This window comes from Benincasa hispida, chromosome 7 (assembly GCF_027475165.1).
Source record: "Benincasa hispida cultivar pf3 chromosome 7, pf3_genome.v1.1, whole genome shotgun sequence".
In the NCBI taxonomy this organism is placed as follows: Eukaryota; Viridiplantae; Streptophyta; class Magnoliopsida; order Cucurbitales; family Cucurbitaceae; genus Benincasa; species Benincasa hispida.
Genome location: NC_143484.1, coordinates 59,259,629 through 59,286,501, shown reverse-complemented (window position 1 = coordinate 59,286,501; position 26,873 = coordinate 59,259,629). Strand labels below are relative to the sequence as shown.

The window sequence follows — 26,873 nt, the reverse complement described above, 5'->3', positions numbered from 1 at the left end:
AACCAAATATGAGCACAACCCAATTGATAAATTCATACCTAAAATTCTAATCTCTCCACCCCGAATTATACTGAGTTCATACATCTGTGAAGTTCATATATCTGTGTTTGAGTGTAAAATTGATTTGTCTGAGTTTATATATCTGTGTTTGAGGTTGGGGTGCTGAGATGCGTTCATTAGTTTAAGAATTTTTATAAAATAAATATTAATTTGAATTTGAATATCTTTTTTCTTAAAATAAAAATAATTACAATATAGTAAAAAAGAATGAAATAATTTATGGTTGATAGTATTTATTTTAATTATAAAATATAAATAAAGCATAGTGTTTTATATGCATGGGTGGAAAAAAAAGTAAAAAAGTAAGCCGTGGTTACAAATATAGCACAATGTAAAAGAATTTGTTGATGTTTTGATACAAGCCTTAAATCTAAAAGCGAAATATCAATTATTTAAAAATTTTAAAAATATATTAATTATTTAAAAATATTATTATACATTTAATTATCAATTCTAAAACTGATATTCGTTTGTAATTTAAATTTAAGGCTGGCCCAGGTTGAAAGCCCAATTAATCGAATTTTAGTGCCCTGAAAATGTGAAGTATAAACTTGGAAAAATCAAAGCCCTTGTTTCTGTGCTTACCGCAAATGCCATTTCGCTAGCAACACAAAATTTGGCATTTTGCGTACGTTTCTATATAGCTAATTTTTAAATGCAGTTGGGCAAGTGAAAAGAAACTAAACTTGGCTCTTTATGCTCTGAGTATTTAACCCCATTGATTCTATTTCATCTCACTCCTCCCACTGAAATCGTAATGAAGAAGCCAACTAGTTGGTGGTTTCATTTTCTGCCATGTGGGATGCCATATACTTTGAACTCAAGTTTTGATTCAAGACAAAATGGCGCCTCCTCAGTGTTAAATTCAGTGGTTCTTGAAGAAAACTTTGGACCTGAATTGGGATTTGGGCATTGTTCTGTGGCTTTGTATTTTTTCTTGGTTAGGCATTATAGGAATGAAGAAAGTTGGGCTTTTCAGATATGTTGATTGGGTGGATAAGTTGCTGATTTTACTGGGTTCTTTAGGGAGTATTGGAGATGGGGTTACAACCCCACACACTATGCTTGTTCTCAGTGGTATGATCAATCACTATTCTGTTTCTGATTCTAACTCTTTTTCCAATCATGTTGTGGACAAGCTAATTTCTTAATTCTACACTTGCTTTTATGATAGTTTCTTGGATTGCACTTTACTGGTTGTAATGTATTATGTATTTGTTTACTTCCAGTATACACTCAGGCTGCTTTATTTTGCTGTTGGTGTTGGAGTCTGTGCTCGCTTTGGTAAAATTTTGATGGGCCACCAATTGTATTTCGGTATCAAAGAAGAAGAAATAAGGGTAATTTGGGAAAAGACGGAAATACGTTGGTTGGGGAAGTGGGGACCATGACTAGTAGAGACTCCTAATCTGTTAGAAGAATATTTTGTTTAAAATAGGGGAAGCGGGAATAGGGAGGTTAGGAAAAATAGTGTGATTAGTGGTTTTGGGCACTAAAGCTTTTCTCTCACGTGTGAGGGGAAGCAGTGCACTAGTTTCTTTTCTCTGTTCTTGTAATCGTATAGCCCATCGTGAATACAATAAAATTCTTCTATCCAAGTTGGTTTCTATCAAATTGGTATCAGTGCTCACACCTGGGAAGTAATGGCTCAAAAACGATTTGAAGAAAAGTTGGAACTGTTAGATCAGGAGATCTCCAGTCTTGGTGTAGAGATGCAGAAATTACCGACCATTGAGGAGAATTTAGCATTGTTGGCTAAGAGTATCGACTGATTGGGAATGCAAGCGAAAAACATCAGAAGATGCTCATTTCGTATGTAGCCGAAATGGCGAAAAGAAAGGCAATATCGATAGAAGAAAAAGGGGGATCGAGGAGTGAGATGACTGAAAGATCAAATAACAATATTCCGAATGTGTTGAATAATACGACTCAATCGGGAGTAGATGAGTTGGTGAATGACCGAAGCAAATTCAAGAAGGTTGAGATGTCTGTATTTAGTAGAAGTGATCCTGATTCATGGCTATTCAGAGCTAATCGATAATTTTATATCCACAAGCTGACGAAATCCGAGAAAATGACAGTTGTGGTGATCAGTTTTGACAGAGCCGCGTTGGACTGGTACCAATCCAAAGAAGGGAGAGAATCATTCAAAGATTGGCAGGACTTAAAACAGAGGATGTTAGTTCGATTTCGATCATTGAGGGAAGGATCAATCTGTGGAAGAATCTTAGCAATCAGGCAAGAATCGACAGTAGAAGCCTATCAAAATCTGGTAGCTCCATTACTGCATCTTCCGAGTGAAGTGTTGGAGGAGACATTTATGAATGGACTTGCTCTATGATCAAGGCAGAGAATAAGTGTTGGGAACCAGTTGGGTTAGCTCAAATGATTATTGGGGTTGATGCCCTAAATCTCGTAGGGTCCTGTAGTTTGTAAACACGTGTATGAACAAATATTTGTGATGTAATAATATGAGATATTTTCTTCACTGTCTATGAAATATGAGATATTTTAGTTGCACTAACCACAAACCAATAAACTAAGATCCTTGGTTATCGTTGTAACTTAAGCATATATGTAAAGACATACAAGTGGGTCATGCCTTAAGTGAAATGGTCTGTAGTATATGGATAAAGAAGGGAAATCTTATCTTGGTGACATTACGGATGCAGCCTGCTGATGCGTTATTTTATGCGGTGAAATAATGAAAGAAATTGCGGTGATGGAAAATGCGTTGTGCAACAAGTTTTCTCAGCATAACCCAAGTATAAATCCTACTGAGTTTTCTGGTAAGTCTAGGGTTGAATTCAGGGACTAAGGAAAACAGTATGCAGTAATAATTTTTAGATTACTTTGCAGTAACAAATAAATTAATGATTTGGTTGGTTTGTTGTTTGAAGTATAAAAAGTATGCGGCGAATTTGAGATAAGAATGATTATGCGATAGATACACTGAATATGCGGTGGAACGGGTTGAGAAGGTCTTTAGCTAGCGTTTCCAAAGAATGCGTCAAACTATGCGATCATACTATACTCATGCGACAACAAATCATTTCCAATGCAAATGCGGTAGCTCCTAATTTTAGGATGTATGCGATGAATGCGACAATGTCTATAGAGCTTATTTCTAAGTCTCTAGTTCTTGCCTATGCTATGATGCAAGATGCACACAAGGACAAGGTGACCGCATTCAACCATAACCTATCTCTAGGATGCATGCGATGCGTTAATAGCAAACATTACTTATTCCTAAGCTCCTATCTCTTGATTATGCATTTCTAATCTGACTCTCCCGAGCCTAGATTCTAACCTGACTTTTCCAAGCCTAGATTCTATCCTTAGACTACCCTCCCGAGTATCTCTAATGGACGAATGACGCATACATAATGTAAGATAATCACATAGAATGAAGATCCCCTGTTGTGCTAGCTAAATGCTTCTCAACCCACTCGACAGATTCAACTACTCATGTGTAACACACACAGAGTGAACAAATATAAAGATGTAGATTCCATTTCTATAAATCAGTTCAGAGTACAAAATGACAATGGAAGATAAGGATAGAGAGCCTGGTAGCAATTCCTTGCTTCCCAAGACTTTTACACTGTTAACTCTATTCTGCTCAAAAGATGTTCCTGCTTCCATAGAAGTTGGCCCTCTCTCTGATCTCGACGCTTTCGGCACTCTTCCAAGTTCATCGGAACGATCTCTCGGTATAATCTCCCTTCACTCGCTTCCGCCTTTGAAGTAAAGAAAACTAAGAACAAGGCTACTTCTATCTAAAGGGAAAAATTATCTAACTATTGAACTCTTTCACTGAAGGTGACCTCTGATATTTATAGAGCTTCGGGGTGAAAGACTTCTTCTCTCTTATTATTGCACTGATGGGACAACATTAATTCTCTGTCTGATGCGCCGAATATTTGTCACTAAAAAATTGAGTTTACTTGTTACAGTAGTTCTTTAATGGCTTGTCAACTTAATTTGGAATCGACCGTCATCAGCTTTCTGTCCCATCGTGATTTAATATGCTTTTCACCCAAATGTGCCCATCATGATATGCCGGCTCTATGCGGCAACCTTCTTGAGCAGATAATTGTGAGCGCAAATGATCGTATAGCCTTACGTTAACGCAATCTTTTGATGCACTCAGCCGTTGATTTTTTTGGATCGCATTTTCCGCCTTGCGTCAACGCATATTCTGCACAAAAATACATAAGTTAACTGTTTTGATGTGATTGATGTATGTGACCGCAATGTTGTGAACTTAATACTTTTTAATGCAATATTGTGCTTTTTGACGCAATATTGTATACTTTTATCAACGCAATCCTGCATTGTTTTATAACTTTGCGCTGTAATAACGTGCATTTCTGCCCATTATCACCCACTTTGTAAATGTTACAAGTGTTGTAAAGTGCTACAGATGGTCTGATCCTGATCATTCATGTAGAGACATGCGAACAGGGATATCCTATACAAAGGAGTTTGTATAAGACCGAACCATGAAATGTTTAGTCTCGTTATATAACGTCGTTCATGACAGAGACTTTCATTTCGCTAGGATGACTATAGGTAACATGACCTTAATTCTGAGTGAGTTAGAAACTCCTGCCTATGAAGGTAGTCTTTTAATTTGCATGGGTGCGAGTAGCCAGATTGCCTACTCAAACCCACCACTTTGGAGATTCGTTTGATTGGGGAGCTGAAACTCAGATACACAAGATGGAGTTCACTCCTTCCCTGAAGCAGGGGTAAGTGGATAGATTGCTCCCTTAAGGGCTGATTACAAGGCTTGAACAATGTGGCGCCACACACTTTCTTATGGCCCAAGAAGTGTTCACTCATAGGAGGACTATGATGTATTGTTCATTAGAGGAATCAGTGGTACTTAAGAAGTTAGATGTAACTACAAGAGCAAAATGGTAAATTGGCCCAACTGTACTTACGAACGATCTGTGAAGGGTTATTGTACTGTTGATTGGTTATATCTCATGGACACATAAATATATCTATAGTGATAAGAGTGCAGCTGTTGGTCTTTAGTGAAGTGTCTGATAGTTAACGGGTGGTGGATATCGTGATTAAAGAGTTTAGTCAGTTATTCACACACCGTTGGAGTTTCAAGCTACATGTTCATAAGGTCCCCTTGGTAGCTCAAGGGATTCAAGTTGAGAATCAGTTTTTGGGTTAGTTTGAAGTGTTCAAATTAACAAGAGGGAATTTGATTATATATGATATAATTAAATTAGTTCAATTATATGTGATATAATTGATTTCATGTATTAGATATATTAATTGGAGAAATTAATATAAATATGATTTATATTAAAGAAAGGAGAAAAGAACTATGGTTTAAATATTACATATGATGTGATATTAAAACTATAGGATATAAATATAATATGATAAATTAGTTATTATATTTATCTATAATAAAAACAATTATGAGATAATTGTTTGTTGGTTATTTTTTTTTCTCCATTAACCGTGCAAGTGGGAGGTTATTTTCAGTTTTAACAACTGAAGAATAAAATGAAAAGAGTTTTCATTTTTTGAATAATCGGATTATTGCATACCAATCAATCGAGTGAAAAAAGAGAGTTATATGATACCTCTTTGAGAGAGTGAACGACGAGCAAGTTAGCTCACGACTGCCTCATTTACTAAACAATTGAGTACCCTTTGTCTATATGATAGACTTTTTATTTCTCTCACTTACTTGATCGTATACATCCTCTTGCCCTCTACCAAATTCGCACAGAGCCTACACCTCCTGGATTCTCACTTCGAGAATACCAAGGTAGCCTACCAATGGTGTCTACATACTGTTCGAGGGATGAGTGTTGTTTTTTCTTAATCGAGGATATTGCTGAGGCATGACATTCGTGTTGGTGAATGATCGTGCTATTACATCGGGGAACGAGAAGAATAGTTCTTCAAGGGTAAGTTCTCTTGATCCTTAGTATTTTTCTTTTGTAGCATGCTGTAATGTACTCTAAGATGCATAGCTGTTGATGTTCGTGGACGGAGAAGGATCAAGGATTCTTAGTGGAGTGTCGAATGATGGAAAAAGTCGTGTCGATGGCTGAGTGGTATGAATTAGAGGAAGTCTATACCATTTCAGAATCAATACCTACTCTATTGACTAAATTTGAAGATGTGTTTGAAAGGCTTGAGGAACTACCCCGACGCCGGAGTATTGAGCATCACATACACTTGAAGAAGGGGATGAATCCAATTAATGTTAGATACTCCAGAATCCTTTCGATTGCTCGTTCGAGAATTACGATCTTGTTATGCTTATCATTAGAAAGCTGAAATGGAAAAGTTAGTGAGGAGATGTTAGACTCGAGAATTATCAGGGCAAGCATAAGTCCCTATTCGAGTTCTGTATTTTTTGTTAGAAAGAAAAATGGGGGCTGGCGGTTTTGTGTTGACTACAGAACCCTTAATAATGCAACCATTCCAGACAAATTTCCAATTCCAGTGGTAGAAGAGTTGTTTGATGAATTAAATGGAGCTGAGTTATTCTCTAAGTTGGATCTGAAGTCGGGATATCATCAGATAAGAATGCATCCAAGGGACATCGAGAATACTGCTTTTAGAACCCACGAAGGTCATTACAAGTTTTTAGTAATGCCTTTCGGGTTAACCAACGCTCCCTCCACTTTTCAGGCCTTGATGAATACCCTTTTCAAACCGTATCTAAGACACCTTTATGTTAGTATTCTTCGATGACATTTTGGTGTACAGTAAGAGTTTGGAAAAGCATTTGCAGCATTTGGAAGTAGTGTTATTGATTCTAAGGGAGAACGAATTGTATGCTAATTGCAAGAAGTGCCAGTTTTCTAAGGAGCGCATGGAGTATCTGGGGCATATAATCTCGGGGAAGATAGTAGAGATGAACCCAGAGAAGGTACGAGCTATTTTGGAATGGCCAGCACCTCGAACTATCAAGGAGGTATGGGGATTCTTGGAACTGCCAGGGTATTACCGATGATTCGTGCAAAATTATGGGAGTATTGCAGCTCCATTGACTCAGATATTAAAAGAATGGGCATTCCAGTAGTCAGGGGAGGCTCAGTAGGCATTCGAGAAGTTAAAAAAGGCTACGATGACACTGCCAGTACTCGCATTACCAGATTTTAGTCTGTCTTTTGAAGTAGAGACTGATGCTTCAGGATATGGGATCAGAGCTGTACTGGTGCAACAGAACCGGTTGGTTGCTTTCTACAGTCACACCTTATCAATGAGAGACTGGGCCAAGCCATTGTATGAAAGGGAGTTGTTGGCTGTAGTAATGGTTGTGCAAAGGTGGAGGCCATATTTGTTAGGGAGAAGATTCGTGATTAAACAGATCCAAAGGCTTTGAAATTTCTATTGGAGCAGAAGACCATTCAACCACAGCATCAGAAATGGGTTACTAAGTTACTCAGGTATGATTTTGAAGTAATCTATCGTCTGGGCCTGGAAAATGGGGCAGCTGATGCGTTGTCTCGGGTAGAATCCGATATCCAACTTGCTAACTTGATAGCCCCTACATTGATAGACATGAAAATCATCCAAAGGGAGGTGGAACGGGATGACAAGTTATAGTGTATCAAAATTAGATTACTACAGAAAGAGAAAGGGGTTCAAGATTTCTCTTTACATCAAGGAGTGCTGAAGTTTTGAGGGAGGTTAGTTATATCTAGCACATCCACTCTTATCCCTACTATTTTGCATATATATCATGATTCTGTGTTTGAGGGACATTCTGATTTTCTAAGAACTTATAAACGATTATCCGGAGAATTATATTGGGAGGGAATGAAAAGGGATGTTAAAAAATATGTGGAGGAATGTATGGTTTGCTAAAGGAACAATACTCTAACTTTGTCTCAAGTGAGTGTGCTAATGCCACTCACAATTCCTGATATGGTGTGGGCTGATATATCAATGGATTTTATAGAGAGGTTGCCTAAGGCCAAGGGTCATGATGTAATCTTAGTGGTGGTGGATAGATTAAGTAAGTACGCTCATTTTTTGGCCTTAAAGCATCCCTTGAATGCTGAAATCGTAGCTAATGTATTTTTTAGATAAGTGGTTAAGCTACATGGGATTCCAAAGTCCATTGTTTCAGATCGAGACAAGGTGTTTGTTAGTCATTTTTGGCAGGAACTATTCCGAATCTTGGGTACCAAACTCTATCGGAGTACAGCCTATCACCCCCGGATGGTCAAACTGAAGTAGTCAATCACAGTGTGGAAATTTATTTGCATTGCTTTTATGAGGAAAGGCAAAAGGAGTGGATCAATTAGCTGCACTGGGCTGAATATTGGTGTAATACCACATATAATGCTTCAACCGACCTGACTCCTTTTCAGATTGTATATGGACGACTCCTTCCAACTTTGATCTATTATAGTGATAGTTGTACTTCGAATGCTACTTTAGACCAGCAGTTAAGAGATAGAGATGAGGCCTTATGAGTTCTTAAAGAGCACTTGCGAATGGCTCAAGACAAGATGAAGAAGTATGCTGATAAGAAGAGAAAGGATGTGGAATTTCAAGTAGGGGATTAGGTCTTATTGAAGCTCCGACTTTATCATCAAATTTCGGTACGACAAAGGAGGTATGTCAAGTTGTATCTCAAGTACTTTGGGTCGTATCAAAGCATTGAAAGGATTAGAATGGTCGCCTATAATTTGGAACTTCCCTCTACTATAGCGATACATCCTGTCTTTTACATATCCCAACTAAAGAAAGTGGTGGGGCAGCAGGGTGAAAATCAAATAGTGGATCCTTTGGTGAACGAAAACCATAAATGGCTGACTGAACCGGAGGACGTGTTGGGTTATCGTCCTCACTCTTCACAACAAGGACGGGAGATTTTGGTGAAATGGAAGGGTTTTCCGAGGCATGAGGCAACGTGGGAGACGATGGATGATTTCCAGAAGCAATTTTCGACTTTTTACCTTGAGGACAAGGTAAATGTAGAGGGGGGAGATAATGATAGGCCACCAATTTTATTTTAGTATCAAAGAAGAAGAAAGAAGGGTAATTTGGGAAAAGATGAGAATACGTCGGTTAGGAAATTGGGGACCACGACAAGTAGAGGCTTCTAATCTGTTAGAAGAATGTTTTGTTTAAAATAGAGGGGAGTGGGAACAGGGAGGTCAGGAAAAATATTGTGATTAGTGGTTTTGGGCATTGAAGCTTTTCTCTCGCGTGTGAGGGGAAGCAATACACTAGTTTCTTTTCTTTGTTCTAGTAATTATATAGTTCATCGTTTAATTCATCGTGAATACAATAAAATTCTTCTATCCAAGTTGGTTTCTATCAAATTTCTAGTACAATATTTAAAATTAACATGGGTCTAATCGCATATCGAATTGTGAATATAAGGTGTAGATAGAATTATATAGTACTAGAAAATTCTCCATTATGATGTTAAGATGTTAGATCCATGGCTTATGCAAAACTGAGTGTTATGTAATCAACAAGTAAAGAAAACGAGAAAGTGTAAACGATAAAAATCGACGTAGAAATTTATGTGGTTTACTAACAATGTATTAACTAGCTCCACGAGCAAAGGCACCAATAGGTTTAGAGGGTTTATATATGATACTTCTCTAAACCTTAAGCCTATAATTGCAAATTAACATATAATACAAATACAATTCGGAACTCCAAATAATAGATTTAAGGGATTCCAACACTCAGATTACACTGTGTTTGTTGTAAGTCCTTCAAATGTGATTTTAAAGTCATAAGCACCTCCAATCCGTTTTGGTTTGGTTTGATAACTTCGTGTAATGTTAGACCATTTGTAGCTAAACTTAGCCAAATAGAAGCTGTGGAGTCTTGTTTTTAACTGCTTTTTTCAAGGTAATACTGAAACCTCTATGTTTATGATTTGTAGAGGGAATGTGTTGGACCAGGACGGCAGAAAGACAGACATCCCGCAATGAGCATGAGAATGGAGTACCTAAAATCAGTTATGAGACAAGAAGATAGTTTTTTCGACAACAATCAAGCTATTTCTTATTGTTTCCTCCATCACTTCTGATTGCCACACTATCCAAGATACCATAGCTGAAAAGGTTTCAACTCCTTAATCAAACCTTTTCATTCTTCATTCTGCACCTTCTGCATCAATCTAATCTAGATTTTCATTTTGTGTTAGATACCAAACTCTCTGGCTCACATCTCAGGCTTTATCTTCTGCATTCCTGTTGCATTTGTGCTCTCATGGCAGCTTGCTTTGGCTGCCCTTCCATTCTCTTTCATGTTCATTATTCCAGGGGTTGGATTTGGGAATGTTTACAAGAACTTAGATGCCAAGGCCAAAGATCCTTATGTGGTTGCTGGTAGCATTGCTGAACAAGCGATCTCTTCGATCCACATCGTGTATCCATATGTAGGAGAGCTCTAAACTAAGTTCAGTCATGCACTTCAAAAAAGTATGAACTTTGGCATTAAACAAGGCCTTGGGAGAGGACTTATGATGGGCAGTATGGCAATGATATATGCAGCTTGGGCATTTCAGGCATGGGTAGGCAGTATTCTTGTCACTGAAAGAGGAGAAACATGTGGAGCCATTTTGATATCTGGAATACGTATCATTTTTGGTGGACTGTGAGTAATTGACTTCTTTTTTTCTTTCCTTTTGGTACCTACCAAAATTTCATCAGTGTTTGAAAAAAATTATATGTGCTTTTGCTTCTTATTCAGGTGTGCTATGAATGCACTCCCAAATTTTCGAGATGACTAACCCCATTCCTTCCATAGATTCTGAGAATGGTAGAGGAAAATCTTTGGACTGTTTAAGAGGAAAGATTGAATTTAAAGATGTTGAATTTTCCTATTCTTCCGGACCTACAACATGTTAGGTTTTATGTCCTAAAACTCGTGGTTTGTAAACAATAAAACTTATTCTAAAAATTCAATAAGTTGTTATTGAATATATGAATTGCATATTTCGTTTTAGAAATAAATCCAATAAACTAAAAAGATCTATGACTATTACATGAGTGCTAAACTTTATGTGGAGACATAAAAGTGGATCAGGTTCGAGTAAATAGTCAAAACGATCTATATTATATGAATAAGGTTGGGTGCCTTATTCTGGTAACACTATTGGATGTGGCTCACTCTGTAGTTGTTACAAGGAGTTGTAAAATGCTATAGACGATGTGATCCTAATTCGTACATGTTATGACATGAGGAGTGGGGACGTCCTGTGCAATGAGTTTGTACAAGATCGGACCATGAAATTAGTCACTCTTACTTTATAACGCTGTGTATTGTTTAAGACTGACTATTTCAAAGCGATGACCTAGATAACTTGACCTTAATCCTGAGCTAACTATGAACTCCTGTTTATTCGAGATTATCCTTAGATTTGTATAGGTGAAGGTTGACTCAACAGTGTCGGCTCAATAAACCTCCATTTTAGGGGTAAGAATGGATAAATAGTTGGGGACATAGGGTGCAAGATGGAATTCACTCCTACCCGTTTTTAGGGATAGTAGAGAGGTTGTTTCCTTGAGTGCTGATTCCAGGTCTTGAACAAGGGGCCCCACCCTATCATTGGCCCAAGAGGGACTCGGTTTATTAATCATATCACAAACCAATTGTTCATTACAAGATTGGTGGGGCTTAAGAAACAAAAGGTAATATCGGGAGTAAAACAGACATTTAACCCAACCGTTATTAGGAATAACCTGTGAAGGGTTAACTTACTAATCATGGTTATATCGAGTGGACATAATATATCTACAATGAGGAGAATGCAACTATGGGATTTAGTGGAGTGACCCATTAGTTAATGAATGGGGGTTAATTTGGTGTAAAAAGTTTAGCCAATTAATCTCAGATCATTGGAGCCCATGATCTGTAGGTCCACGAGATCCCCCTACTAGCTCGTAAATGGATTAGCCTTAGAGTGGCATGATAAGTTAATTTGAAACATTCAAATTATAATTAAGGGAATTAGTAATTATATGTGATACAATGATGCGTCTAATTTTAGATTTAAACGGAATTGGAGAATCAATTAATATTTAAATATGATTTAAATATTAAATTCATGAATATGGATTCATGTTGGTGGAATTTATGTAAAATTAATTTAATATTTGATATTAAATTAATTGAAATTAATTAAATTATTTATTTAATTAATTATTATTAATTTTATTAAAAAATTAATTTGGTAAAATTAATAAAGTTTTAATTTTGTAAACAAAATTGATTTTGGAAATCAATATGAAAATCAAAATTTGAAAAAACAAAATGGAAAAATGGGACTATCCAACCATATAGCTCACTCATTTCCTATCTTATTCTTGATTCAATCTTCCAAGTATGAGGTGCTATCCATGCAGTCTTCTTCTTTGCATGATGGTCTTGCAATAAATAGGAAAGATTAGACTGAGAATCGAACATGCAAAATCTGATGTACTTGTTGAGTTTTGCTGAAAACTTGAGAGGTTGAAAAAGGTGTTCTTCAAGTTGCATTAGTGAGCTTCTTCTCCAAATTCTCTTCATTCAAACTTATTTTGAGTCCCACAACTTAATCTAAGGCTTCAAGAGATCTCCATGCAGTCTTCTTCTTTACATGATGGTCTTGCAATAAATAGGAAAAAATGGATTGAGAATCGAGCATGCAAAATTTGATGTACTTGTTGAGTTTTGCTAAAAACTTGAAAGGTTGAAGAAGGTATTCTTCAAGTTGCATCAGTGAACTTCTTCTCCAAATTTCCTTCATTCAAGCTTATTTTGAGTCCCACAACTCAATCTAAGGCTCCAAGAGAATAGTAGAAAAGACCTTGAAGTGGTTCACAAGAAGATTTGGAGAAGATTTGTAGCTAAATTCGAGTTTCAAGAGGTTCTACAAAGGTATGACTTGAAACCCTCTTATTATTGTATGAGCATATTTTATTTATAGTCAAAATTGATGAATTAGAATGCTTATTGATCCTTGTTGCTTCCGCTACATGCTGATATATTCCTACACAACCCCTATTCTTCCAGGACTAAATCTCAAAGTAAAGGCTGGGGAGACAGTAGGCATTGTTGGAGGTAGTGGCTCAGGCAAGTCCACTGTGATTCATTTATTGGAGGGATTCTATGACCCTGTCAGGATGGTCATAAGATAAAGAAGCTTCAGCTCAAATGGCTGAGATCTCAAATGGGATTAGTCAATCAAGAGCCAATTCTATTTGCAACCTCCATAAAGGAAAATATTTTGTTTGGTAAGGAAGGAGCTTCAATGCAACTTGTTAAGAAAGCAGCTAAGACTGCAAATGCTCATGATTTCATTGCAACATTACCTAGTGGATATGAGACTCAAGTATGACTTTTTTTTCCCTTCTTCTTTTACTTGGTCTCATGGCTTCGTCATAATTTTGAGTTGAGAAATTTAGCAATGCAGGTGGGGCAATTTGGTGTTCAATTGTCTGGAGGCCAAAAACAAAGAATTGCCATAGCAAGGGCTTTAATCAGAGATCCCAAAATTCTTCTATTGGATGAAGCAACCAGTGCTTTGGATGCAGAGTCTGAAAGAATCGTACAAGATGCCTTGGACCAAGCTTCACGTGGAAGGACTACCATTGTAATCGCGCACCGTCTCTCCACTATCCAAAAGGCTGATCAGATTCTTGTTCTTCAGTCAGGTAGTGGTAGAGTCTGGTTCTCATGAGAAGTTAATTCAAAAAAATAATGAAGGAATTTACAGCAAAAATGGTGAAAATGCAGCAATCTTACATGGAAAATGAAGTTGATAGTTTTTTATATCATTCTACTAGAGAGACAAATCTTCAAAAAATAGTAGGAGCCGCCAAAACTCCCTTGACACCAATAAACCAGATATCAGTTTGTCAAAGTAGCCCAATCTGGCACAGCAGTCCAGTATATTCCATCAGCATGTCCTGTCCATACTCGGTTGATGTCGATTCTAGTGATTACAGTTATTGTGAAGGCTTGAAGAATACCTCAAGTTCTCCTCAATCTCCTTCACAATGGCGTCTCTGGCGATTGAATGCACCTGAGTGGAAACAAGCATTACCTGATTGTATGGGTGCTATAGGCACTGGAGTTACTCAACCAATATATTAATTACTATTGCTTAGGAACAATCGCCTCAGTTTACTTCCTAAAGGACAGTGATGCAATTAAATCAAACATTAGATTCTATTGCTTCATATTTTTGGGCATAACAGTTCTTAATTGTATATCAAATTTAGTCCAGCGTTACAGCTTTGCAATCATGGGAGAAAATTTAACCAAGAGGGTGAGGGAAAAATGCTTGAAAAAATCATGAACTTTGATATTGGATGGTTTGATCAAGATGAGAATACGAGTGCTGCGATATGTGCACGACTAGCTGTTGAAGGAAACTTAGTTAGATCTCTTGTAGCAGAAAGAACATCACTATTGGTTCAGGTATTTACGACTGCTACATTTGCATTTGTGCTTGGATTACTTGTGACATGGAGAGTAGCCATTGTAGCAATTGCTATGCAGCCACTTGTGATTGGAAGCTTCTATTCAAGAAAGGTTCTGATGAGAAGTATATCTGAGAACGCTAAGAAAGCACAGGGTGAAGGCAGTCAACTAGCTAGTGAAGCCATTACCAACCACAGAACTATTGCTGCATTTTCTCTCAAGATAGGATTTTGAGTGAGTTTGAAGCTTCAATGGAATCCCCAAAGCAGGAGTATGTAAAACAATCATGGAGTTCAGGTTTGAGTTTGAAGCTTCAATGGTTCGGGTAAATCTACTGTTGTCGGACTGATCGAAAGATTTTACGATCCTCAAAATGGTGCAGTCCTCATTGATGGAATAGACATCAAGAGCTATAATTTTAGAAGTTTGAGGTCACACATTGCTCTAGTGAGTCAAGAACCCGCACTTCTCACAGGAACTATACGCAAGAAGATACTATCTGGGCAAGACGAACGTTCAGAAAACGAAATTAAGAAGGCTGCAAAACTTGCCAATGCTCATGAGTTCATTAGGTAACAGGTTAATTTAACTAATCACCATGATCTCATTTTTCACACCCTTAGCTTCTTTTCACCAAATCATTTTCTTTCATTTCCTATTATTGCAGTTCTATGAAGGATGGCTATGAGACTTAATGTGGAGAAAGAGGTATTCAGTTATCAGGAGGTCAATAGCAAAGAATAGCTTTAGCAAGAGCCAAATCCAAAATTCCTTCTACTTGATGAGGCAACCAGTGCTTTGGATAGCCTGTCAGAGACTTTAGTCCAAGAAGCATTGGAAAAGATGATGATTGGTAGAACAAGCCCCGTCATCGCTTATTGATTGTCAACTATACAAAAAGCAGATTCAATAGCTGTAATAAAACAAGGTAAGATTATTGAATAAGGATCAGACTTGGCTCTACTTGGACATGGACAAAGTGGAGCATACTACTCCCTGATTAACCAGCTGAAAAGTCAATCACTCCCTCTACAATAAGAGTTCAAATTCTGTCATTTTTACTCAGTAAACAGTCTTTAACATCAGTAGATTATACATACAAATGAATGTAAATAACGTAGAGCTTGTTTAGAAAGTACTTTGAAGGTCGTTCCAATCATAGACGCAAGTGAATTTGATCACGTTTGCGGTATTTGTCAATCATCTCCATTAATCAAAGTCTATGACAGTAAATGCAAGTAGATGACTCCGAGTTTAAGTTTTCATAAATCCTAACCATAAGATGTTGATGGAGGGGAGCCTACCATGAGACCCTGTGTGCATGTGATAGAAATATAGACAACAAGCTATGTATTATTTCATTATCTTCTCCATCACTTCTCAATCACGTTTTGTCTTCTAAAAAAAATCATCTTTTTCTCCTCCTATCCAACGCCGACACTTCATTTTTGTTTGTTTTTTTTTTTTTTTTCTCAGAGAAGACGGTTCAATTACAAACCTCTCATTTCGATTGATTTAAAAGCTTAAGTTGATGATTGAAGATAAATTGAATATTATATCAACACTCTAACAAAATGTATTAAGAAACAAGTCATGTTGATGGTTAATTAATGTTGATTAGTAAACATATATAAAATTTGACATAATCTAGGATGATGAATAGTGGCTTGTTTAATTGTCTAAAAAGGGATCTTTATTTCGAAAGTAAAAACAAAAGGTATAGTACTGAAACTTTTTGTTCTTTCATATGGGGTTGAGTTTCAGAGGAATCTAACATATTTTTTGAGCTAAATATACAAAACAAAACACACCCATAAAGCATTGTTCCCCACTATATACTATCATCTGCAGCATGTAAACAGTGTTTTGCCCAAACTTATATGAACAGAATTGTTTAGTTCACCTAACGATGGGTGATTGTCTATGATAGAAATATTATTAGCAAATAATTATAGTATTAAAGACATATTAGCAATTAACTAAGAAGTTTGTTACAAAAGTTTGCTGATAAACACAGTGAGTAGAAAATGAGGAAGACGACAATATCTCGTAGAATATGAATTAGGACTTGAAAGTATTCTAAGTCTAGTTTATCGTTATTGAAAGTCTGATGAGAGATATTTGGGACCTATTTGCAATGATTTTGCGAGAGTTAATTTTTTTTTTTAAAGCACTTACAAAATTAATGTATATGAATTAGCATGTAGTGGGGAGAAAACTATCTTAATTGACTGAATTATATAGTTATAGTTTGTGACAGCTCAAAATGGACATAACATAATTTAGGTTGTTCTAGAAATCTCTAAACTCAACTAAAAAAGCAATTCATTTCAACCCTATAATCAAGTACTTAAATTCAATGAAAACAAACACTTGATACAACTACACAACTACAAAAAACTATTTTCACAAGAAAATTAAATTAATGTATATTTTTTGGTCTCATTGTGCTATTATATCATTGTTTAATGGTCGTCCCCCTATGCTACAGCGAGGTCCCTCTTGTATTAAATTGAATAAATGTGGCCAAGCTTCTGTTTGAATTGTATGTTTTAATGTATTATATCACAATCATGTTGGGCCTTTGCTCATAGGGTTTATCTCCACAGAAAATGACTGACCATTTGATAGAGTGTGGGGAAAAAGTTGCTTTTATTTATTAATTCTTTTGCAAAAAACAATATCTTTTTATTCTTATGTTCTTGGTCGCTACATTTTTAGAGTGCGTTTAGAATATGTTTTGGAACCACTCAAAATAACTTTTAAAATGTATTTTCAACGATTTTTATCAAAAGTATTTAAATAAAAATGAGTTTTTTAAAAAATATTTTTTCTCAAGTCAATCCAAACGGTTACTTAGTCTTTTAAGTTTTGAATTTTTGTTTAAATTTGGTTCCTCGTTTTCAAGATTTATGCGTTTAACCTTCATTTTTTTGGTAAACTCTTATAAAATAATTATAAAGTGAATTTAAAAATTAATTTTAATAGCGATAAAAATAGTGAAACTTAATTAATTATAATTTTTTAAATTAATTAATTGACATTAACATTAAAGATTGAATATTGATATTAACTTAATAAAAAAAATTGAGATTAAAAATGTACATTTTGAAATTTAAAAAAAAAAAAATGAAATAAAATTCAAACGTAAAATTATAATATTTAAAAATTTAAAAATTAAATTAAAACCAAATTCAAAACTTAAAAATTAAAAAAATAAAATTTTAAAATTTAGAACGGAATAGAAATTAAACTTAAAACCCATAGGAAAAAGGTTTTATTATTTATTATTTTATATGTACAATTTCCTAGAAAAAGTAATCATAAAAAAGAAATCCTTGAGAAAAGGTCCCAATGCAATAAATAATTACATCATCCAACTAGATATGTATGGAAATAATAAATCAAGATTAATTATATGAAATAGAAAGAGATTATAACAAAATTAAATATGGTTTATCCTATAAAATCCAAATATGATTATGATGTGTAGGAGGGAAATTCCAAAATCCAATATCTATATTAGATTATAAAAAAAGGCATTGACAAATCAAAGATTGTCATAATGTTATTGAAAAGCAATTTTGCTTACATCCATCATGTTTTTTAATTGCCAACTTGAGGAAACAAATGAGTGGTTGGAGAAAAATATGCATTTTGAGAAATTATTGTCATGCTTAAAGGAAGACATTTTAATTTACTCACTTAACTTTACCCATTAAAAATATGCAAATTATGTAGCTTTCATTATAACAAAAAAAAAAAAAAAACAAATATATGGATCATTTAATTCTAATTAATAGATTCGTCCTCTAGATTGTAGATGATAAATGTACAATTAAAATTAAAAGATTTCTAGTTCGAATACTCTATAATGTTATCCTCTTTTGAAAGTGTTAAAAGATTTAAAAAACCGATTGAGATATCTATGAGTAATTTATTAGTATAAAGATAATTTAAATCTCATTTTGATTTTTGAACGTTCACTTGATAAAATATATATTTTAGTTTTTTTTTTTTTTTATTAAAAACTCTCTTGATTTTCTGAACTTTTAAACAAATTATTTAGCTCATGAGATTTTAGAAATAACAAATTTTGCTATTAATGTGATGATGTTGGTATATATTGAAGCAAAATAAACTGGTTGAAACAAAAATTGGGTGGTTAACTTTAAGTGTAACTCGATAATATATATCTATAACCATCCAAAAGTCGATCCTGAGATTTGAATGGATAGATATTAGGTTGCAAAATAATAGTAATATCAAATTATTGTTTAAATTTTAAGAAGTAAAATAGAATTGTTAAAAGCTTAAAGAAATATATATAGGGACTAAGATAAATATTTAAATATTTTAAAAGTTAAGGAAGCAAATACATTTTAAATATAGTATGAATTAGAATGGAAATGACTAAAGTATAAGATTATGGTTCATTTGGTTTTTTATTTTTTATTTTTAAAAATTAAGTCTATAAATACTACTTACATCTTTTAATTTCTTCTTTTATTGTCTATTTTTTATCAATGGTTTAGAAAATCAAGGCAGAATTTGAAAACTAAAAAAAAGTAGCTTTTAAAAAATTATTTTTATTTTTGGAATTTGACTAAGAATTTGACCAATGTACTTAAAGAAATATGCAAATCATTGTAAGAAATAAGGAGGAAATATGCTAATTTTCAAAAACTAAAAACAAAAAACAAAGGTTCTGTTTTGTAACCATTTGGTTTTTTGTTTTTTATTTCTAAAAATTGAACTTATAAACACTACTTTCACTTTCAAATTTCTTCATTTGCTATCTACTTTTTTAAACCATGTAATCAAACCAAAATTTTAGAATTAAAAAATAGTTTTTAAAGAGTTGTTTTTGTTTTTGGATTTTGGCTAAGAATTCTACCATGGTACTTAAGAAATATGCAAATCATTGTAAAAAATAGGAAAAAAATAGGCTTAATTCTTAAAAATCAGAACAAAAAACGAAATATTTATCAAATGAAGTCGAAAGGATTATAAGACCAACCTATATATTAAGATATTTTCAATCATTCCAACACTAAATACGGATTTAAGAAAGCTAACAATCCTACGTTGTTATATAAAATAATTTGGTGGAATAAACCAAAAGTAACTTTTTTTTGTTCGTCTTCTTCTTAGAATAAGAAAGCAAAAGCAAAAGCAAAATAACTTTTACATTGTACAAGTTGGAGTTTATTTAATATTACATTGTCCTCTGTGTTTTGATATAAAATGGATAAGTCAGCTAAAAACAGTAATCCAAGAAGGGACAAAATGTTAAAAAGCAAAAAGAAAAGAAACCCATTGGCTACCATCAACAAACTGAATGTCACCCATCATCATCATAAATACATTATATTTATAAATTAATTAATTAAAGTTTAAAGTCACAATTTTAATTCCTAGGGTCCAGTTTGGTCTTTTTTGTTTTAGATTTTTTTTAAAGATTTTTCTTCTTTAATTTTAATTTTTGAAATTAAGCTTCTAAAGTCACTCGAAAGGTGTATTACAATAAAAGAAAGTTAATTTAGAAAGTGGGACTCATTTTTTTACATTTGTTAGTGTTTATTGACGTTTCGCATTCATACTGACAAGTAAATCCCATTTGAAAATTTATAATCAAGTAATGTAATATGAATGAAGAGTGTATGGTGATCAATTGAATTGCACCAAAATTGCATCGTATTGTTACCGTTATCATTATGGTTATGGTTATCATTACCATTATTATTACTCAAAGAAAAAACTATGAATTTTGACACATTTACTATGTCGTTGCCGTTACCATTACGGTTTGACTCTCAAAGGTAAGTGTAACTATAACGATTACAGTAAATTTGACAAAATTCTTAATTGTAGGCAAATGCGATCAAAAGTGATCTAAGAACATTTGTGATGGAAGTCGATTACGATTGATCTGTCAAAGAATTGGTTACAATTATACTAGTTTTCATTACGAATTGATAAACGTGACCTAAATTCTTTCCCCTATAAATTTCTATGTTATATATATTGTCTATCTTTTATCTGTGTTTTAAAACATTAAGACTTAGTTTAGAATTGTTGTAACTTTTAAAAAAATGTTGTCAATTGAGATAATCAGCTTTACAATTAAGTAGATTAGTGTTCGATAAATTTCAATTAAGAAAATGAAAGAGCAATTTACAATATTTGATAAGTAAATACTAAATTGTCGTCGTTTAATTGTATTGACCAAAGTAGACATATTATTATTTTAAACACTTTTACAATACTTTATATAATATTTATTTTGTTTAATAAAATATTAGGAGAAACGATTATTATAATAAATAATATCCAACTAAAAGTTATTTCAATTATAATGAAAATATATAATAAGAAAATAAAAGTTCAAGTAAATCTTCTTATCATCAAATTTGTAACAATATAATCTCTTAATTTTAAACTTATAAATATAAAAAAAAAAAAATATAATATCTTAATTTTAAACATATAAATATGAAAAATAATAATATTATTGTGATTCAATATAAGAATTATGAAGCTCTTCACTATTTTCATTGAAATAATACTTATGAACCTTCCGGTTTTTGTTTTTTTGTCCATACTCTAAAAATGGTATTTACTGATTCAAAATTAAGTTAACATTAGAAAATACTAAAAAAAAAAAAAAAAAAAAAAAAAATTAATTTATAACCGTCGAAGATTACCTACATGCAACAAAGTTTGTTAGTGGAGGCATATTTTTAGAAGGATAAAATAAAGAGTTTTAAGTTCGTTAGTGAAGGTGGCAAATTTAAATCTATTCTTAAAAGCTACTAATTACCTGATTTTACTCAATATAGAAGTAAATAAAAAAGTGATTCGGTAAAAATTAATATATAATCAATTTTACCAAATACTTAGAGCCGTTAAAATTGCTTTAAAATCATTTTTACACGCTTCAAAATCAATCCAAACGAGCCTTAAGCCAAGTTTGAAAATTAAGGTCTAATTTGATAATCATTTGGTTTTGATTTTAGGTTTTTGAAAATTAAACTTAAAAATATTTTTTCTACCTCTAAATTTCTTACTTTGTTATTTACCTTTTATCGATATTTTAAAAAATCACGTCAAATTTTGGAAACTAAAAACAAATAGTTTTTAAGAACTTGTTTTATTTTTTTAAACTTGGCTAAGAATTCAACATTTGTACTTAAAGAATATGCAAATCATTGTAATAAACTAAAGGTGTGTTTGGAATAACTTTTCAAGGGTTTAATTTTCAAAGTAAGTCATTTTGGGAAAAAAAATTAACAAAATAACTTTTGAAACACTTTTAAGAGTGGACACGAGGAGAGAGCAGGCGAAGCGTGTCATTCATAATGGAAAGAAAGAGACCACTACTTCGCTTCTTTGTTAGACCGCCAACATGAACTACTAGACGGGACCTTAAAAAATAGTTTTTGAATACTTATTTTTGTTATTATATTTTGACGAAGAATTGAGATGTGTCTTTAAAAAAAAAAAAAAAGTGAACCATATGAAGAAAATTGGAGAAAACTAGCATAAATTTCAAAAACATAAAAATAATAACAAAATAATTGTCACTCAGATCCTAAACTTTTGTATCGGTATCAAATAGATTTTTTAATTTTAAGATGTATCTAATAAATCTATATTCTTTCAATTTTGGGTCTTATAGGTCATTGAACTCTTAAAAATAGCAAACAAATCGAAAAAGTCACGGACTTACACCTTTACAAAGACTATAAAAAATCTATTAAACATAAAATTGGAAATTGAGAAAGTTATTAAAAGTATAATATTATAATTAAATTTGATCCTGAGGTGGAATTTGTTGAAATGGACGCCATCCAAAAAAACAAAAACAAGAACACAGATAATATATGTATACGAAACTTCAAAGAAAAGAGACCCATCTCACTCATTATTCCCATAGCCGCGTTCCCTTTCAACGCCCACTTGCAATTAGCTTAACTATGACCTTCCTGTCTTCCTTGCCTTTCAACTTGTCCTTCAATTCCTCCTATCTTCCCTTTCTTTCTTCACTTTTACCCTTCTTTTTTACCCTCACCACCAACTCTTTTTTTATTCTTCTTATTATTTACCATACGTTGGACGAGGAATCCAACCTCTATTCAACGTCAATATTATAAAATTCTCACTTTATCTTTTTCATTTGAATTTTTAAAATTTTATTCGCTTCATTTTATTTAGTTGACTTACACTTTTATATGCTACATTGTCCGTGTCTTTTTTCTTTCTATTCTGGGTTTCAAATTTTGGCTAAACTTCAATATAGTGATATATCTTTCTCCGTGTTATCATGCGCTAAAATTTTTCCTTCTTGCCTTTGTGCTCTTCCTCGTGAGAGATAGTATGGAAAGTAACACGCTCTTAATACATTCTTATAATTATCAATGGATTTTTTCTAGTATTATAGAAGAACATAATACTTCCCCTTATTCACACTATAAATTTGACTTCATAAATATTTGTGGGTTCCACATTAAAGTTAACAAGTTTCTAACCTATTTTTAAAATAGTTTGACATGATATCTGATAAGTGGAGATATTTCAGTAATATATGAAATTTTTTTATCACGATAAATGTTCAAAATCTAGGCAGAAATATTTAAAGTAACTCATACGATACTATTAATAATTAATTTGTTATTATTAGCCGTAATGGTATTATTATTTTGGTGGGCTTGGAATAAAGTTACCATTTATGTTGACCCAAGAGATTTACCATTTATGTTGACCCAAGAAATTAGAAATTACACCCTTTTTCTTATTCCAAAATTGACCCTCTAGTGAATAGGCTTAATTCTTTCTTACCTCGGACGCACCGTATCGTGAAGACAATAGCTTATCTCCACGTGGCAATTTCTCAATGGCCATCCTCTACCCCTTTCTTCTTCCTCTATATATACCTTTCCCTTAACTCCATTTCATCACCATTTCTTCATCTTCCCCTGGTTCCTCTGTTCTTCACTCGCCGGCATGAGGGTACGATCCTGGCTACTCCCCTGCTCCACCGCCGCCGCTTCTTCCGCCGAACCCAGTAATAATAAACCGCCCGATTCCTCCTCCTATTTAATTTCCGACGCCAGCAGCCTTTCCGACACGTCGGCTAACTCATCATCGTCGTCGACTCCTAGTTCCGACACGAGCTGTTCCAGTCTCCAGAGCAATCTCTCCCTTCAATCTCTACCATCCATTCCATCTCTTCAGAAACTCCCCACCGCCACCGATTCCTTCAACGTCACTCTTTCTCAATTCCCCGTCGCCTCTTTCAAGCTCCCAATCTCCCATCTCGCCGTTCACGGTGCTTACCTCTACGTCGCCACCGCTCACGTAATCAACGTCTACGATCGAATCACTTTCTCCCACATCACAACATTCAATGCTCAAGATTCCTCCTCTGGTTCCGTTAAGGGAATCGCCTTCCTCCACCGCGAAATCCTCACTTCTCATCAAGACGGCAAAATCCGCGTCTGGAATTTACCTGAGAAGAAGAACAATCAATTCAAATTAGTCAACACTCTCCCTACAGTCAACGACCGCCTTCGCCGATTTATACTCCCGAAGAATTACGTCAACGTCCGTCGTCACAAAAAAGTCCTCTGGATTCAACACGCCGACGCTGTCACTGGACTCGCCGTCAACAACGATTCGATTTACTCTGTGTCTTGGGATCGGAGTTTGAAAATCTGGCGAGGCTCCAACCACCGGTGCATCGAGTCGGTGAAAGCAGCGCACGAAGACGCCGTAAACGCGGTGGCTGTTTCCGCCAGGGGGACTGTGTACACCGGTTCAGCCGATCGGAAAATCCGAGTGTGGGAGAAACCGGAGACGGAGAAACGACATGTACTTGTAGCGACTTTAGAGAAGCACAAATCGGCGGTGAATGCATTGGCGTTAAACGACGACGGTTCGTTGCTATTCTCCGGGGCGTGCGACCGGTCGGTTCTGGTTTGGGAAAGAGAAGACAGCGCGAAATACATGGCGGTGATCGGAGCATTGAGGGGTCACAAAAATGCGATTCTGTGTTTGATCTACGTCTCTGAATTGTTGTTGAGTGGGTCCGCAGATCGGACGGTGAGGGTGTGGCGACGTGGAGCAGATGGGAGTTATAATTGTTTGTCAGTACTGGAAGGTCATAAAAAACCGGTGAAATCGCTGGTGGTTGTGTCGGAGCCGGAGGAGATGTTAAACGGTGTCGTATCTGTGTGTAGTGGGAGCCTTGATGGAGAGCTTAAAGCTTGGAAAATTTCTTTTTCGAATATTAACAGTCCATTGCGGAATTCGAATATTACGAATTGCAGATAATGGATTGGAATAATCAAGTTTGCACTTTAGGAACAAAATTTTGTACATTTTTTTTTTAAAAAAAAACCTATTTTATTGTTTTGAAAATTTTAAGTGTGAATTTTTGCAGGTTTGGTAGGTAATTCATAAGGCTTTGATTCGTAATTTCTACTTTTTCTGGTTATTAATGCTTAAATTCGAAACTTGTAATTATTGTTAATTTACTTTTGCTAATGGTAGTATTCTTTTAATTGTCAATATTTAAATTTCACGTGTTTACTTTGGGGTCTTCATCAACTCATCTCTCACTTGTTTTTAAAGAATTAATGAATATTTAAACCAACAATATAAATCCATAATGTCAATTACTCTACATTAAACGTAGTTCTAGAAATAAATAAGAGAAAGAACGACCTTTTCTTGGTTAATAATATATATTCAACCAAAATAATTAAATTGACTCAAATGTTTACTGACTTAATCAAACTTGTAGGTTTAATAATGATATTTAGATTCATTAGATCCAATAATTCATACTCATACTTAGGTAGCTCTCTCTTTCCTTTTTATTTTTTTATTTTTTTTGAAAAAATCATTTACTATGAATAAATTTTTTCAGTCATTAGTGAGACTAAGCTCATATAATAGGTTTTTAATCTTGTTAACCATTTGATTTTCTGGTTTTTAATTTTTTTTTTAAATAAGTTGATAAATATCTCTTCCACTTTAGGTTTCTTTACTTTATTATATTCTTTCTACCAGTGTTTTCAAAGATGATGTTAAATGTATTTTTTTTTATAAATTTTTTCTTAAAATTCAAATTTTCTATTTTTTTATAAAGAGTATTAAAGGTCAATGATCAATAATCGTACCCAAATATCTCAACTAGATTGACACGTCTTTAGTGCCTTCATCACGCCATTCAATTCTTTTACTTAAGAAACATGGAAATAATTATAACAAATATTGTGGAAAAACAATCCCAATTTTTTAAAACTAAATAATTATCAAATATAACTTTAATTACTCTTTTTTTAGTCCACCTTCAACTTTATAGATATTTGAGAGCTGGAAGTAACACTATTACTAAAACTACATTGTTAATCAAATTATGATTTGGTTGTAATTAGTAACAAATAATGTAAACATTTATTATAAATAAAAGAAATATCCATCATATGTAGAGTAAGGTAAACATTATATTACATTTTGTGAAAATTGTGTATGACACGATAGGTTCTTAGCTAATTTTTTTTTCCATTACTTCTCCCTCCTCTAGTTAGCATAAATTGTTAAGGAGAATCTCACTTTTTTTTTTTCGGGTTCGTGTAGATATGTTATCCTCAAGTCTTACGTCATTAAATTATTATATTCATATTGTTAGTGTTGTTGAATTGATTAAATTTTTTATCGACAAAATGTCATATAGTTTGTTATGTGACATGTCAAACACATGTTTCAATCTGAGTAGTTTTTATTTGGAAAAAAAAATATTTTTTTTATTTTTTTCGGATTTACAAGAACAAAATTCCATATATTTCTCGATGAAGATTTTCTTCCTTTAAGAAGTTATCCTTATAGTCGTTCATATATATTTGGGTGTTTGCTTTCCTGTAGGGTTAGCCTCTTTATTGTACGAGTGTGTACTTCTTGCATTTGAAATGAATATACTGTGAACCTCTATGTGAGATTTATGGTCATTAATAGTGTTACGACGTTATATACACCTTAAGTTGTTTTGTATTAGATTCATCAAATTTTCACATATTCTAAATTTAATGTAGTAAAAAACCAAAGGTTAAATTGAATTAGCTTAGTAGTTCCATGGACGTATACAAGGTAGGTGGTGAAGTATACCGTATACATAAGGGGGGGCCTCAATATATACGTATATCGTATAAAGTAAGCAAGTTGATATATACATCTATAAAGAGAGAAGAAGCAAAGATAATAAATAAATGAAATGGATGGGTGAAAGACTTTGATTTTGAAACTCAAAGAAAAAAAGGAAGAGAGGGAGTCAGGGACCCCATATGCGGATTTTTTGGGGTAGAAAATGGACA

General features: G+C 33.8%; 1 protein-coding gene and 1 pseudogene across 2 annotated transcripts; both read left to right on the top strand.

Annotated features, from left to right (window-relative positions):
* The first annotated feature begins 902 nt into the window (after window positions 1-902).
* Window positions 903-15,702, top strand: LOC120081131 (ABC transporter B family member 15-like; annotated as a pseudogene). Its single transcript, XR_016530495.1, has 10 exons — window positions 903-918; window positions 1,006-1,187; window positions 1,290-1,344; window positions 9,968-10,148; window positions 10,232-10,687; window positions 10,740-10,930; window positions 13,070-13,402; window positions 13,484-14,780; window positions 14,812-15,068; window positions 15,164-15,702. The product of XR_016530495.1 is annotated as an ABC transporter B family member 15-like (transcript).
* A 7,748-nt stretch (window positions 15,703-23,450) lies between these two features.
* LOC120082094 (protein JINGUBANG-like) lies at window positions 23,451-25,076 on the top strand. The gene has a single exon (XM_039037318.2). The coding sequence runs from the start codon at window positions 23,503-23,505 to the stop codon at window positions 24,829-24,831; it is 1,329 nt and encodes a 442-aa protein (XP_038893246.1). The 5' UTR covers window positions 23,451-23,502; the 3' UTR covers window positions 24,832-25,076.
* The last annotated feature ends 1,797 nt before the right edge of the window (window positions 25,077-26,873 follow it).